General features: G+C 27.6%; 6 protein-coding genes across 13 annotated transcripts; 4 read left to right on the forward strand and 2 right to left on the reverse strand.

The window, feature by feature from the left end:
• Window positions 1-53: 53 nt before the first annotated feature.
• On the forward strand, window positions 54-4,045 carry LOC143192905 (lysosomal phospholipase A and acyltransferase). 3 transcript variants are annotated; one of them, XM_076398702.1, is made up of 7 exons: window positions 1,082-1,204; window positions 1,263-1,506; window positions 1,569-1,740; window positions 1,816-2,043; window positions 2,097-2,268; window positions 2,326-2,448; window positions 2,565-4,045. In XM_076398702.1, the coding sequence occupies exons 2-7, from the start codon at window positions 1,411-1,413 to the stop codon at window positions 2,869-2,871; spliced, it is 1,098 nt and encodes a 365-aa protein (XP_076254817.1). In that variant the 5' UTR covers window positions 1,082-1,204; window positions 1,263-1,410; the 3' UTR covers window positions 2,872-4,045. The 3 variants fall into 3 exon arrangements, with proteins under 3 accessions (XP_076254816.1, XP_076254818.1, XP_076254817.1); XM_076398701.1 differs by having other exon boundaries at window positions 54-1,506; XM_076398703.1 differs by lacking the exons at window positions 1,082-1,204; window positions 1,263-1,506 and adding an exon at window positions 156-268.
• LOC143192903 (TBC1 domain family member 20) lies at window positions 3,206-7,794 on the reverse strand. 3 transcript variants are annotated; one of them, XM_076398699.1, is made up of 9 exons: window positions 7,541-7,794; window positions 7,373-7,492; window positions 7,167-7,316; window positions 6,983-7,077; window positions 6,741-6,934; window positions 6,456-6,634; window positions 6,256-6,403; window positions 5,868-6,074; window positions 3,206-3,573 (listed from the first exon to the last, which is right to left on the reverse strand). In XM_076398699.1, exons 1-9 carry the CDS (start codon window positions 7,647-7,649, stop codon window positions 3,546-3,548), a joined length of 1,230 nt encoding a protein of 409 aa, XP_076254814.1. In that variant the 5' UTR covers window positions 7,650-7,794; the 3' UTR covers window positions 3,206-3,545. The 3 variants fall into 3 exon arrangements, with proteins under 3 accessions (XP_076254814.1, XP_076254815.1, XP_076254813.1); XM_076398700.1 differs by having other exon boundaries at window positions 3,206-3,804; XM_076398698.1 differs by having other exon boundaries at window positions 3,206-4,314.
• Window positions 7,795-7,830: 36 nt separating this feature from the next.
• Window positions 7,831-10,145, forward strand: LOC143192901 (uncharacterized). The gene is made up of 2 exons (XM_076398696.1): window positions 7,831-7,974; window positions 8,033-10,145. Exons 1-2 carry the CDS (start codon window positions 7,960-7,962, stop codon window positions 9,329-9,331), a joined length of 1,314 nt encoding a protein of 437 aa, XP_076254811.1. The 5' UTR covers window positions 7,831-7,959; the 3' UTR covers window positions 9,332-10,145.
• Eogt (EGF-domain O-GlcNAc transferase) lies at window positions 9,228-11,632 on the reverse strand. Its single transcript, XM_076398692.1, has 4 exons — window positions 10,619-11,632; window positions 9,933-10,539; window positions 9,767-9,869; window positions 9,228-9,694 (listed from the first exon to the last, which is right to left on the reverse strand). Exons 1-4 carry the CDS (start codon window positions 11,289-11,291, stop codon window positions 9,506-9,508), a joined length of 1,572 nt encoding a protein of 523 aa, XP_076254807.1. The 5' UTR covers window positions 11,292-11,632; the 3' UTR covers window positions 9,228-9,505.
• A 44-nt stretch (window positions 11,633-11,676) lies between these two features.
• On the forward strand, window positions 11,677-13,313 carry LOC143192906 (secretion-regulating guanine nucleotide exchange factor). 3 transcript variants are annotated; one of them, XM_076398705.1, is made up of 3 exons: window positions 11,677-11,897; window positions 11,955-12,033; window positions 12,098-13,313. In XM_076398705.1, the coding sequence occupies exons 2-3, from the start codon at window positions 12,016-12,018 to the stop codon at window positions 13,172-13,174; spliced, it is 1,095 nt and encodes a 364-aa protein (XP_076254820.1). In that variant the 5' UTR covers window positions 11,677-11,897; window positions 11,955-12,015; the 3' UTR covers window positions 13,175-13,313. The 3 variants fall into 3 exon arrangements, with proteins under 3 accessions (XP_076254820.1, XP_076254821.1, XP_076254822.1); XM_076398706.1 differs by having other exon boundaries at window positions 11,718-11,900; XM_076398707.1 differs by having other exon boundaries at window positions 11,731-11,854.
• A 33-nt stretch (window positions 13,314-13,346) lies between these two features.
• Fam92 (CBY1 interacting BAR domain containing protein Fam92) lies at window positions 13,347-14,930 on the forward strand. 2 transcript variants are annotated; one of them, XM_076398717.1, is made up of 6 exons: window positions 13,347-13,421; window positions 13,527-13,789; window positions 13,846-13,994; window positions 14,159-14,383; window positions 14,490-14,522; window positions 14,607-14,930. In XM_076398717.1, exons 1-6 carry the CDS (start codon window positions 13,390-13,392, stop codon window positions 14,865-14,867), a joined length of 963 nt encoding a protein of 320 aa, XP_076254832.1. In that variant the 5' UTR covers window positions 13,347-13,389; the 3' UTR covers window positions 14,868-14,930. The 2 variants fall into 2 exon arrangements, with proteins under 2 accessions (XP_076254832.1, XP_076254834.1); XM_076398719.1 differs by lacking the exon at window positions 14,490-14,522.
• The last annotated feature ends 175 nt before the right edge of the window (window positions 14,931-15,105 follow it).

Below are 15,105 nucleotides of genomic sequence, written 5' to 3' on the forward strand. Positions count from 1 at the left end.
GAAAATTTTTATAAGTAAGATAACGATAAGACAGATTGAAAACATTACATCATTTATTTTGTATGTTAAATAAAAATCAAAACAATGTGATAATCATAAAAATAGTTCAATTTTTTTGATAAACTGTTTGTTTTTATTGGTTTTAGTCACGTCAACCTCAATTACTGGTGATCTAAGATGATGGAGAAGATAAAGATAGGTCTTGATCGTGTCACCGATTCAGCGAGTCACCAACGTTGAGATGATTTCCAAAAGGCTGACAATTAAGGTTATTATTCATTATCAAAATTTACACACCAGCTATATGTAAATACACATAAGTTGCAATATGTGAAAGGAATTTTGAAAACAAAAACTATTAATTTACTTGAAAATATTATTTTATTTTACGGAAAGACAATGCGACTTGTTGAACGTCGATACGAAGCAACACTGAGGGTAAAAACACACCAGGTCTCACACGTTCACCAGTCAGATAGTTAGAAAAACAGATGGCGGGATAGTTCATTCATGCCCTCAGTAATTACAAATTAATGTTGCGTTATACTCGTTATACTAACATAGAAAAAACTATGTACTCTAATACATCAAGAAAAACAGTTTAATGCAATGTTAATACTTAATTAATGTTAATACTAAAGATCATTTAAATTAACTGTTATTACAAAAGCGTATATGGATTAATCACAGCATACTAAAGAATTACAGTTATTAATTCCCTGATTACTAAAGATAATAATATGTTAATTGAATCGTTACAAGCAATGATAGACAGATCTACAATAATTCCTGGCTTGAGCAACAAGTAAAGCAGGGCGATCCTGGCAAAATAACAAAATAAAAGTTTTCATTTTTGTAGCTAAAGTAATACCTCAAATAAAAATAGGGTAAAAATATATTAATTCCAGTTTCGCAACGACTATATCTATATAGTGTATATAAATCATATATATTATTATTGATATCATATGTAAATATAACAAGTTTATCAATGTTACTCAACTACTGTTAATTTGAGTTGTTTTGGTTCATATTCGTCATTAATTGTTTATACCAATAAGATGAATTATTGGTACAATCATACGATATCACAAAGTTTAGTCCTCAGTGTGCATTATAACCTCACATTTTAAACTACAATACCAAAAAAGGAAAATAGTCAGTCTCGATTTAGTTCTTGCCAAATTAAAACAAAGAATAATTAGTATGAGCTCCAAAATATATCTTTCGCATATTTTTATATATTTAATTGTAATAATTAGATCTGAATTTGTAAAATCTGCTCTACATCCAGTAATATTAATACCAGGAGATGGTGGAAACCAACTAGAAGCAAAATTAAATAAAAGTGAGTCAGTCCATTACATATGTGCAAAAAATACTGCTGATTATTTTAATATATGGCTTAATATGGAACTTCTTGTTCCTCTTGTGATTGATTGTTGGATCGATAACATGAGATTAATATATAATAATGTAACAAGAAAAACACAAAATCCAGAAGGAGTAGGTATTTTTGACACCATTATTTTTACCTCAATTGTAAGTTATTAATATTATATTTTTAGGTTGATATTAGAGTACCTGGATTTGGAGAAAGTGAAACAGTAGAGTGGTTGGACCCCAGTCATGCTGCAACAGGCTCTTATTTTAATACTATTGCAGATACTTTTAACACATTAGGATATTTAAGGAATATTAGTATACGAGGAGCACCTTATGATTTCAGAAAAGCACCAAGTAAGAACAAAATATTCTAATATATTTAACTTTACTTAATTTCATCTATATAACATCATTTTAATAATGTTTTAGATGAAAATCAAGATTACTTTATTGCATTAAAAAATTTAATAGAAGATACATATGATAAAAACAATAATACATCAGTTATGTTGGTCGCCCATTCAATGGGAGGTCCAATGTCTCTTTATTTCTTAAATCAGCAAAGCCAGTCATGGAAAGATAAATATATAAAACGACTAATTACCTTAGGTGCAGTATGGGGTGGATCTGTAAAAGCTATAAAGGTTTATGCTATAGGTTAGCTTAAAAGAAAACCTAAAATTTCCCAAAAGTAATTTTTAAATCCATAGGTGATGATTTAGGCTCATATGTCTTGCGTGAAAGTGTTATGAGAGCAGAACAAATAACATCTCCAAGTTTAGCATGGCTTATTCCATCACCTCTTTTTTGGAAACCTAATGAAACTCTTGTGGAAACAGACAAACAAAATTTTACTCTAAGCAATTTACAACAATTTTTTGAGTAAGTATTTTTAACTGTTTTTATGCTAATGTATTTATTATTATTCCATATACTTAGGGGTATATCTTTTCCTAATGGATGGGAAATGAAAAAGGATACTGAACAGTATCAGCTACATTTTAAACCTCCAGGTGTAGAAGTACATTGTCTATATGGATCACAAATACCAACAGTTGAGAAGTAAGTAAACATTTTCAAAACATTTTGGCAAACATTTTTTAAAATGTGCAGAATTATTTAAATATAGACTATAACATAAATTATTGTCCATTCTAATAAATAATTTGTTATTCTAGATTATATTACAAGCCTGGAACTTGGTTAGATGGGTATCCTACATTGATAAAAGGAGATGGAGATGGTACTGTTAACTTAAGATCATTGGAAGGATGTCAGCATTGGCAAATATTACAAAAACAAAAAGTGTACTATCAACCACAGCCAAAAGTAGATCATCTTGGTATTTTACACAGTAAGGAAACTCAAGATTATTTGATAAATCTTGTAAAAACAGACAACCCATCAATTCAACAATACTTAAAAGTTCCTAATAAAAATTATACAAAAATTTCTAAAATTTTCTCAAGTATCATTTTTCACTAAGAAATAATAAAAACTAAAGATCTAATAATGATATTAATATTTAAATTTTCTTTAATTTGACACTTACTTAAATCATACTTAAAATGTATACAAATACAAAAATGTACATAAAGTAATACTTTATTTTTTGTCACCTTTGCCTTAACCCTTCTACAAATGTCTATTACATAATGAAAAAATGTCTGATTCATGAACAGATGTGTTTAAATTCTCAAGAGTATAAAAATAATTTTTAATTACAACTAACATCGTTAGTTTCGTCCTTACAGGTAATTCTCAAGCTATAAAAAATAAATGAACACTTCAACTGTGAATATAATTAAAACAATATATACTAACTGGAAATTTTTATTAATGAAAATACATACAGTTAAATAACATATTTAAATAATTCTAACAATAATATAAATGCAATGATATAAAAAAATCTAAATACAAAAACATAATTTAAGCTCTAAGGATATTATAAACAAAAGTAACTTTTATATCTAAAAAATAATTATATAAAATTTAACAAGCATATCATATATCTTAAATACATTTAAAATAATTAAACTTTGGTAAAATGGATATTTTTAATTACATTATCGTTAAATCTAAAAGTGTATCAAGATACTTAAACACACATTTTTCCTTGTTCAGAGAAACACCTTTATAAAAGATCCATTTAAATCCTATTCATCTGATAAGTGCTTTTTCAGCCTATATATGAAAAATAATAAATTAATAAATGCATATAAATTTATATAAAATAATAAATATTAAATCACTAATGAAACAAAAGCACATTACAAGCATCTTAAAATGTTTGAACATGAATCCATACAAGAATTATTTCCGTAATAGGGAAATAACCATAAACTTGTATAAAACCTCTTTTGAGTCATGTGTCTTAGTAATCCCGAAGATACCATATGTCATGTCTTAAATGTACTAAAAACAAATAACAAGAACAGATAAATTGAATATACAAAAAATATAAGGATTAATAACACATTCATTAAAAAAATGACATAACTATATACCACTTTATTCCCAATTTTACTCTTATTACTAGTTTTTATTAAGTAAATATATTGTAACATTTTTGAAATATTTGTTGCTAAATCTGTTATTATGAAGAATTCTGTATACACCAATGTGTTGAAATAAATTCATTAAACGAAAAAAAAAACAGACTATATTATAATATTTATTTGAAACCCTATTATAATAAAAAGTATTTTTTATATATATATTTTAAAGTCTCCTTTTACCAACTATAGGTTTATCTCGACTGGACCTACAGTTTAAAGTAGGCTTCGATCCACGGTCCTCAGCCTTAAAGCCTACCGACTGGCGAGTGACCAACTTTAGAAATCATCCCAGAAGACATCCAGTCTTACCCAGCCTGGTTACTGGCGTGACTGGGATCATTTTCCTTGTCGGATTTTACACTCTTGCCTAGAACATTCACAAATTTTAAACAATCACAAACATAAATTTACGACCATGCCCCAGCAAGATTCGAACCCGCGGCTATCGCAATAGTGGCAGGACCGTCCTATCGCCTTTACCACTGCGCCACCAAGCCGGCTAATAAAAAGTATTAATCAATGGTGCAGATATAACTTCTGCTGCTTTATTATTGTTTTTATACCAACATTAATTTCCCTTATATTCAACTGTTCATTTTTGGATAAAATTTTTAGTAAATATAAAATATTGATGCGATAATTGGTACTTCCCTATTTCATTTTATCACATATCATTTGATATATATTCTCAGTTTGCACATATATTCTTGCAAACTAAGAAACTTTCTTCACTCTAATAATCGTTCTAATTTTTTATGCTATGTTAATAATACGTAAAATGGACAGAATTTTGAATCGTCAAAGAAACATTGAATATATAGAAAAAATAAATGATATGTTGAATAATGAGTAATTCATAAAATGTGACGTAAAAGACATATTCAGATGTTTTAATCTTAAACAATACTTATCTCCATATGATATTTCAAAATAACAGATGTAGCATTAAAAATGAACACCTATTTTTACTCAGCAGTGTGTGTTAATGCATATATTTTAAAATGAAAGTTTCAATAAGAAACAAGATTTTTTTTACGGAAATAGGAAATAAAATGGTATTTTACCAGTGTATTCGATAAATCCACCAAATGGAAATGAAAGAAAAACGGATTTATAGTTTTAAATATACCTTTATTCATAGTATAATTTCCCCCAACTTCAGTATACTTATTCTAAAAATTATCTATTTTATGAATTGATATTAGGAAGCCGAACACAACTATTACCTTTCAGTTCGATGAGAATGGTTTTTCATAAAAAAAAAATTTATATAGATACTTGCAATAGCGCTGAGCTGTGCTAGGATCTGCGTTATCTTCATGGAAATTTATCAATAGCAATTTAGAGTATCAATGAATATAAAATGTATTTATATACGAAAAAATTGACGCACTTCTTTTCTGATTTCTGAACAAAAACTTGCTTCTAAGTCGAATAGTCGAGCCACACTATTTTTTAATAAGGAATCAACAACATTCTTTTTGAAACTTAAAAATTCACTTAAAGTATTGCACACCGTGTAATGAAACATTTCTACTAATTCTCCCTCAATCGATGGACAAACTTCTAGAAACACTTCAAGAACACTTTTCATATAATTTGCGATCATTTCTGGTGCTTTTGGATGTCAATCGTCAAGAGCTTATACAATAGTTTTCAAAAGAAACAACTCTCTTATAAAACCATTATTTTTGAAGGAGTAAATTCGTCTTGCGTATATTCAATATGATTTCCCATAACCATTAAAACTTTTGGTATATATCTACTTTTATGTACCCTTTTATATCATTACTTATGAAATGTATCATACATCAAACATATAAAACAATTGTATAGTCGCGGCAATGCTAATTAGTAAATTAAAGTTACTTAGTTACTCTATTGTCTATATTAAAAATATTTCTGAAAATCACCACTTACCCAAAAAGTGATAATCTTGAATTGATTCCATACTTATAATACAAATAACTGATCACAACTGTAGCAGCAGCAAATATCAAACCTAACTTATTTCTTCTGTTAAAAATACACCATGGTGGTATATGGTTATTCAAACGAACCCATAAGCTTCTCTGAGATCTTAGTCTATTTCTCATTATTTGTTCATTTTTTCTTCGTTCAGTTAATCTTAAAAATAACAATAGCACACTTAATATTTTAAATACTTAATTACCTTTTCTACAAAAAATCATATTTTAAAAATATTTATTGAATTACAAAACTACTGGCAATTTTTTTTGTTTTTTTGATAAAAACAATAATTTAGACACAAGTTTAAAAAAAATATATTTTCTAAAATCCTACATACGCTTTTTCAACTCGTTTCTGCACCAATTTTTCTAATGTATCTGGTGGATAATCTTGATAAAATTTGGAAGCACTTATCAAAACCTTTTCAAAGTCAATGTTATTGGGTATTTGTGATAATAAACAATGTATACTTGCCATATCACAGCCTAAAACAAATACATATTAATACATAATAACAACTTAAGCTATAAAAATTACATTCTGCTAATATTTCAGTTCTTCTATATATAATTAATGCTGTAGCTACATATAATGGCATTAGAAATGGTGTAGCTAAGAAAAAATCATATAGTCTTACAACATCTTTATATTGGTTTAAAGAATGTCCAAACCAAGTTAAATACCATGGTAAAGCAAACATTGTACCCACACCTGCACTAAATATAAATTATAACAATTATTTTATTTAAAGTAATTACAAAATTCAAAATATAATTCGAAACATAGCTCAACTAAGTAATTTGTAACTGATAGTCCACTTACGTATCCATAAAATTATATAATTCCCTATCAACTTTATATAATAAGGCATATATATAGTTAAGCCTATAATCAGTTTTTTCCAAAGTTGGTTCCATACATTCTTGTAAGTGTTCTGTACTTAACTTTTCCATAATTCTAAAAGCTACAGCTTCACCAACTACTAGCAAAAATGTTACAGCTACATCATGATAACCCTAAAATTCAATCATTGAACATTAAATCTTGGTACTATAAAATTTTACCTGATAATAACGCAAATGAGGATATTTCAATATAACCCTTAATATTAAAACTGCAAGTTGATCTTGCAGTGCAACTCTTTGTTCATATGGAATACCTAAAATAAATAAAATTTTATGTAAACATTGAAAACATATTGCTATATATTTAATTATCTAAATATAATATATTCATAATGAGACATACCTGGTGGAAATCTTTTAAGTGACCTATTTACATCCAAAATTACTTGTTGATACTCGGGATGATCTGCTAGTTCTTCTAAAGATGGAATCTTCTCATCTGTGCTTGGATCAACTTCAAGTAACAATGGCCATATTTGATATCTTAAATCATCTAAAAGCACAAGCACAATTAAACGTGAATTATAAAAAAATTAAATTATTCTGTACCAGCAACTAAACCATATTTACTAACTGCAAAATTTTTCCAGGTTTTTAATGTTGTAGATCCGCAAACTAAAACTTTCTCTATACATTTTCGTTTACATTTTTCGTCTTCTGACTCAATATCTACAACAGCTTATTTTGATACGCTGATTTTACAGCAATATAACAAACCTCTCTCAAACTTCAATTCAGATCTTGTATCAACATCTCCTTCGAATGATCCGTTTATCAAAATATTGTCTCCTTCTAAGACTTTTTCTTCTGTATCGGAATTATTCATTTTTAATATTTTATATCATTATTTTAATTTTAAATTATATGTGCACAAACGTATTACAAATATTTTACTTTGTCATTAACAGCTGATTTCCCGTCATGTCAAATTCGGATGATTAGAGGTGTATCAAAGTGTATACGCGTATCATATATTATATTATATACCAAAATATACCACTTTATTACATTATTTATGGTTATGTTATTATGCGTGCATTTCATCAATGTTTAGCAATTTAAGATTGTAAATAAATAGTGCTTGTCAGTTTGACAAAATTAATTTAAGTTTTATTTGAATTTATATAGAATTTTCCATGATTACCACAAAAGTAAGAAAATCATCTATTAATATTATCAATTTATATTATTTTGGAAAATTTATTTTAGGTTATTAAAGATGGCAAAATAGCTGTTGAATTATTTTTATTAGTTTTGCCATCGTTTATATATGTAGTCATATCTACTATAGTTCCATCTTACATAAAATGTAGAAACAAAATGTATATCTATATAATTGAGTATTTATTATTAGTATTTCCTATAATATTAAAAATTACTGTACTTTCAAATTTTGGAGTCAATATATCATATGCTGTTTGCATATCCCTATTTGAAATCATCATTTTAATTATAATAAAAATATCTTTGCCAGAAACAAAAACAACTTTAACAAAACTATCTAATAACCATTTTATAACTAATGTAAGATCCACTATAAATCTTATATCTATTATAGCTATTTTAGCAGTAGATTTTAAGATATTCCCTACAAGATTTTCTAAAACCTCAGAAACAGGCTTTAGTTTAATGGATGTGGGTGTAGGATTATATGTATTTTCTAATGCGATAGTAGCACCAGAAACGAAAGGAAAGAAAAGTTCAGTGAAACAATCTTTCAAAAATTCAATGTTACTTATACTGATAGGTATATTAAGAATGATATTAACAAAAGCAACAAATTATAATGTATCAGAACTAGAATATGGTGTACATTGGAATTTTTTTATAACTTTAGCTGTAACAAAAATATGTACAGCTTATATTTTAAGTATCTTTGACATAGACAATATTCTTGTAAACACTATTGTACTGAATTTCTTCTATGAGGTACTTTTGCAGATGTCTTTAAAGAATTGGATATTTTCAAAAGCTAAAAGAACAAATATAATATCTGCTAATAAAGAAGGAATAGTATCAAGCATTGGATATATATGTTTATATTTGTACTCCTTATATTTCAGTTACAAATTAAATAAAATTAAGAATTCCAAATCTAAAAATAGTAATATTTATTTTCTAACTTGGATCAGTATAAGTTTAGGATTTACTACATTTTGTGCAATACATTTAGAAGTGTCAAGAAGACTGGCAAATTCAGGATATGTTGCTTGGGTATTATTTATTGCAATATTTATGACTTGGTTATTTTATTGCTGGGATATTTTTATAACAGGATTTTCCAAAAAATATAATTTTAAACATTGCCCTTATGTATATGAAGCCATAAATTATAATGGTTTGTTGTTTTTTATTGTAGGTAACTTCTTAACTGGTTTAATAAATTTATCAATATCCACAGTACTTATATCAAGTATAAATTCTTTATTGATTATTTTGACATACATGTTTATTAATTGTAGTGTAGTTTTAGTGTTATATCATATGGAATTTAAACTTAAATTTTAGTATTACATATTTTGTTACCCAATTCGAATTATAAATCTCTTTATAAAAATAAAATTCTTTTTAATTACAGTTATTTCCATATTATGAATGTTAATTTTCTATACTTTTTATTATAAAAAAATTGAATTGCTGAATTATTGTAAGTATTAAATGAAATAAAACTGCAATTGGTATCTAAAGTTCTTCATGTAAAGTGTGGTAATTCTTTGATCCCATATTATCATTGTTTTTGGTAATTTTCAGGCTTATAAATTCCGGATGTTTTTTCACATAATCCGTGGCATTCTTCAATAACCTTTTAAATTCTTCTACATCAAAAACATAGTTGGCAAATTTTGCATGAGCTCCACCATTATACAGGTCCTAAAAAATAATTTTCATTGTTGGACACCACTACATAATTTAAGTTAGATATTTTATCGTGATTGAATTTACCTCTTTTACGGAAGTTAATTTGTTGATTTTATTCCATGTTACATAATGAACTCCTCTTAAACGTGCCAAGTCTGCATAACAATTAGCATCTTCACAGTTATATCTATAATATAAGAAATAATATAATAGCAATTTATTCTGTGTAATGTCAGTATTTTTAACATACAACTCAAACACAGCTGCCCAATCAGGCAAAAATAATAAGTGGGTTAAGCCAGCTCCATGGATTCCGATAAGAACATCTGAATTAGCTGTAATTTCAAGTTGTTTCTTGAATGGAATATTTTTATTAAATACAACTTTCATAACCTGATAATCCTCATTATCATTAATTGATTCTAAAAGTTCATCTTCATTGATAATTCTTCTGTATTTTGTATCCCTTGATAAAAATGTTATTCTGATTTTTTTGTTTGTCCTTACATATTTTGAAATTCTCAATCTATGTAAAATAAATTTTGAGAATGCATGAAATAATCCACTTTTTTGACAACCATAAATAAGTGGTGTATTATAATATAGTCCAAAAATCATTCTAGGTAACAGTGGAAAAATAACATTTTTAAAGCAGATTGTTTGTCCTCTGAATGTATTTAGATCCCATAATGGGTGATCTGTAAAAGCTTCCCAAGTATCTCTGAATAAAGATTGATAGGTATAGCTTTCCCATATAAGCACACGAACATCACTAGAAAAGGCATCTGAATGATTATTCATGTGCAACGATGAATATAAATTAAAAAAATCGCAGAAGTGATGATACATGTTCACTGCTAAAAATATAATACTTTGTAAGAATAAAAAAATGTTTATTAAATTTATGCCAATAAGATTTAACATGTATATACATACTAGCATCAATCTTCATAACATAGGTGGGTTTTTCTATAATTACATCACAATTTCCATTATTGATTGGTCTATAGTTGAAACTACTAAAGTGTCTAATTTCTGGTCCCCAACTTTGTAGAGCACTAATATGATCAGCTTGTTCATTCAGTTCTTCCTTTTTTAAGTTACAAAAGCCACCAATGTCATTATCATTTAAAACATCCATTTTATACCTTATTGGATCTTTTCTATTAAGAAGATGCGTAAAATTCATCATTATATTTCTACCTCTACAATATCTCAAATGATCTGTACACTCTAAAATACTATCATCCTTAAAAAGGGGCTCACAAAAAACTCTTAATTCTCTTAACTGCTGTTTTATAAACCCAAAATCTCCTTGGGTATAGAAAGTATTTTTCTGGTCAAATTTTGTCTTTACCCATCCTTTGTGATCTCCAGGGCACTCTGGAATAGAATATTGTTTGCCCCACTGATGATCAATCTCATATCCCCAATATTTCTTTTTAAATAAGTATTCTTTATATAAACATTTTGAATCAGATTTGCATTGATTTTCAATTTCTGGATTAGCAGTGAAGAAATACGGCAAATGTTCTACAGGTAAATTAATCGATGACAAATTATCACAGACACACACTGTAACTAAAAAGCCAAATAAAAGGTGTTTCATTTTAAGCTAACATTTGATACTACTTAGAAGTAGAACACACAATATTTGCAAGCAGTTAACATAAGAAATGTAGCTACAATCTTCCTACCAAATCTGAATATTTGTTTCTCAAGGCATATTTATAATAATACAAAAGTGAAAGTTTTCACAATTGTTTTCGTACTTGGTTAGGTTCACTATTTTTTCTACTTCAACCAAATTTTTATGTTCTTCCTTTCTATTATTATACTACAGAATATTTCTTCGAATAAATATGTTATATGTTTTAAACTCAAATTAGGGATACAAAATTTAATTCAATTTGAATACATTTATAAGGGTTGGCACTAATATATATAAGATATATATTTTGAATGGTGATTTTTTTAAGTATAATTATCACTATAAAAGAAGTCAAATTCCCTATAGCAGCTGTTGAAATTCGCATTAAACCGGCGTAAAAAATATTTTTTATGTCAAACATAAATTAGAAAAAAAGAGATATATGTATATATAAATATATCTACATTGAATGTCTAAAGAAAGTAATCTTTAATTTTTCACTGTCCATTTTTTTAAATAAGGTGCGCCTGTAAATATACAACGTAAATCCAAGACGACTCAAATGTAGTTAATTTTATTAACACATTATTTTTTAACAGTCATAACCTCATTGTTTTTTAGACAAGACGCGTGCATATTTTTCTTGGCAAAACGGACATCATCCAATTTATTCTTTTTAACTATGGCTCTTTATGCTTGGGTGAGTACCTAATTTATATAATACAATTGCATCTATATGATTGTGCTGTATTTCTACAATTTAGGGCGCGAACAGCAGCGGTCAGTTGGGTCTGGGCCATCAATCTGATTCTGAGTTGAAACCACAAAAAGTTGACTTAAAAGGAACTGATTTGAAACCTGAAGAAATAATATCAATCGCAGGTGGAGGAAATCACACTTTGATTTTAGATACTAATGGACTAGTGTACTGCTGTGGAGGAAACTCTAAAGGTCAATTGGGTCTTTCTGATGCAACTCTTACTTTTACTCAGATTGATATTTTAAAAGAATTTAAAGTTGTACAAATTTCATGTGGTTGGGACTTTAGTGCTGCTGTGTGCGAATGTGGAAAACAGTTTGTTTGGGGTAACAATCAATATACCCAGTTGGGCCTATCGAAGAGCATTACTTGTACCGGAATACCATCAAGATTACAAGTTTCATTGAAATTGGCATCTGGCTTTAAGCAAGTCAGCTGTGGATTAAGACATTCAGCAATGATTACCAAGGATGGTGAACTTCTGGTAGCAGGAACTGGTTCTAAAGGCCAGTTGGGGTTAGGAGATGATTTTGATGATAACAATTACTTAAGTATATCAAAAGTTCCAGGTTTAAGTAACATAATAAGTGTAGCCAGTGGGCAACATCATACTATAGCTTTAAGAGAAAATGGAACTGTTCTTAGTTGGGGAGAAAATAAGTACGGACAACTGGGTGTTATTCCAAGTTTACACAATAGTTTTATTCCATTAGAAGTATTTCAACATGAAGGCCTTCAAAGCGTATATGCAGGCTGGACTCATAGTATAGCCCTAACTAAAATGGGAGAAGTATTTAGCTGGGGAAGAAACAGTTATGGCCAACTTGGCTCTGAAAGGGAATTATCATACAAACCAGAAAAAATTGAAGCACTGGATAACATTAACCAAATAAGTGTTGGATCTGAACATAATTTAGCTGTAACAAAAGATAGTGGACTTTATTCATGGGGATGGAATGAGCATGGCAGTTGTGGTACAGGTGATAAAATGGATGTTTTAAAACCCACTCGAATTTTAGAAAACAAGAAAGTTAAGTTAGCTTTTGCTTGTACTGGAACTTCATTCGCTATTGTAGAATAGCAGCATTATTTAATTCAGTTATCTTATTTTCTTTACAATGGTTTTTAATTGTTCAAAAGTATTTTTATAAGAAGTGTAATTATTGTAATAATGCATTATTTTTTTATAATAAATATGATTTTCATGCATAGTATCATTATTGATTTTTTAATTTTGGTATTACCCTGTCAATTTTTGTTTGTATCCATTAAGTCAGTCAGATAAGTCTATAAAATATGTTAAATTCATTTCAAATAAGGAAAGATTGGTAATTATATTTACTAAATTATTGAGTTAAATAATATTTTGAAGATATTCATTTATAAACAAATTGTGTTTGAAATGTAACAAATTTCTTTTCAAAAAAATCTAGTGAAGAAGAAGCTAAATTTCTTCAAGATCACATTCAATATAATGAAAAACATTTGGGTAAACTGTGTGAAGTATTTAGCCAATACTCAAAAAAAGTCGCAAGGGTTCGAGATGTCGGAGACGAAATGGCTAAAGCAGTTAATAACTATTCGGCCAATGAATCTGTCAATAAGTCATTGGCCTTAGGGTTACAAAATTTTTCCAATTCATTGTCATCTTTAAGTGATTATAGTGATCTTCTAGTTCAAAATTTGGATTCAAAAAGTAAATATCTTATATATTTTTAAGTTATGGTAAATAATTTTAATTGTATCATAAAGTTGTAGGAATATTATGTAAATATGAAGAAATTTGTAAAAGATCACGAGAAGAAATTAAACATGTATTTGAAGCTAGAGAAAAAGAAATCCAACGAAAGAAGCAATTAAGTAAAATAAAAGATAGATACCCACGAAATCGTCAAGTTATTGTAAGTTTATCTTGTATTATTTATAAGAAAATGGTTATTTGCATTTTTTAAAAATAGAATAAATAATTTTAAAACAACTTCGTTCACTTATTAAAGGGAGTTGCATTCACAAAATATTGAATTAATTCCTTTGTGTTTTATGGTTGCATTATTTCGTTTTGTAGGCTCAAGCGGAAGCGGATGTTCTGAAAGCCACAAACGAATTATCAAAAACTGTTTACTCAATAGAAGAAAAAGCTACAGCTTTCGAAAGACAAAAGCTACATGATTTAAAATTAATTTTACTTGATTTTATAACCTTACAAATGGGTTATCATGCTAAAGCTATTGAAATATTTTCTAATTGTTATAAACAAGTGGAGAACATCAATGAAGAATCTGATTTAAAGGTATATGTCAATATATAACATTATGAATTAGGATAATAAACTTGTGTTTTCTATCTTCAAATTTTGGTTTGGTTATTATATGACTCAAATCAATATTTTTACATAGGACTTTCAAAATGCCAGAGGAGAAATGGATCTGGTAATTGACAGTTAATTGCCTTCTTGTTTTTATATCTCTATATATTTAACCGTATAATAAAATACTCATTATATTTTTTAACAGGAATTTAAAAAGTCTTTAAAAAAGCCTGAAATATCTTTGGAAAAGAAAGGAATATTCAATCAATCTACAGCATCCTTTGGATCAGTGAGATCTATTTTTTCGGATTCTAAAAAATCCGTGAAAAAATATCTAAATGAAACTAACACTGAAAGCTCCTCAACATCTAATGAAGAATCAGACACTGATGAAAGCTCCCATGACGCTGAAAACATGCCAGCAGTAACAAATCATCAAGATCCCTCAATTAGTGCAAAAAAATAATTTTTTTTAATTAAGTAGATATATCGAAAGTACCATATTAATAAAAACAAAATTTCTACTTTATTATAACATCATTTATATATTTTTAAGATTTGTTTATAAAAGTAGTTTTTTTTAACATAAAATATAAATATGCAGACAAAATAAATATTTCAAGACTGAAACTGAAATGAGTAATATCGGTATGACAAAGTTGTACTTATAATAGATGTTTGTATAACTTGTCTTTTTTTACAAA

Source organism: Rhynchophorus ferrugineus, unplaced genomic scaffold, assembly GCF_030347505.1.
Source record: "Rhynchophorus ferrugineus isolate W39M unplaced genomic scaffold, kcgeb_rfMv2 rfM3, whole genome shotgun sequence".
NCBI classification, from domain to species: domain Eukaryota; kingdom Metazoa; phylum Arthropoda; class Insecta; order Coleoptera; family Curculionidae; genus Rhynchophorus; species Rhynchophorus ferrugineus.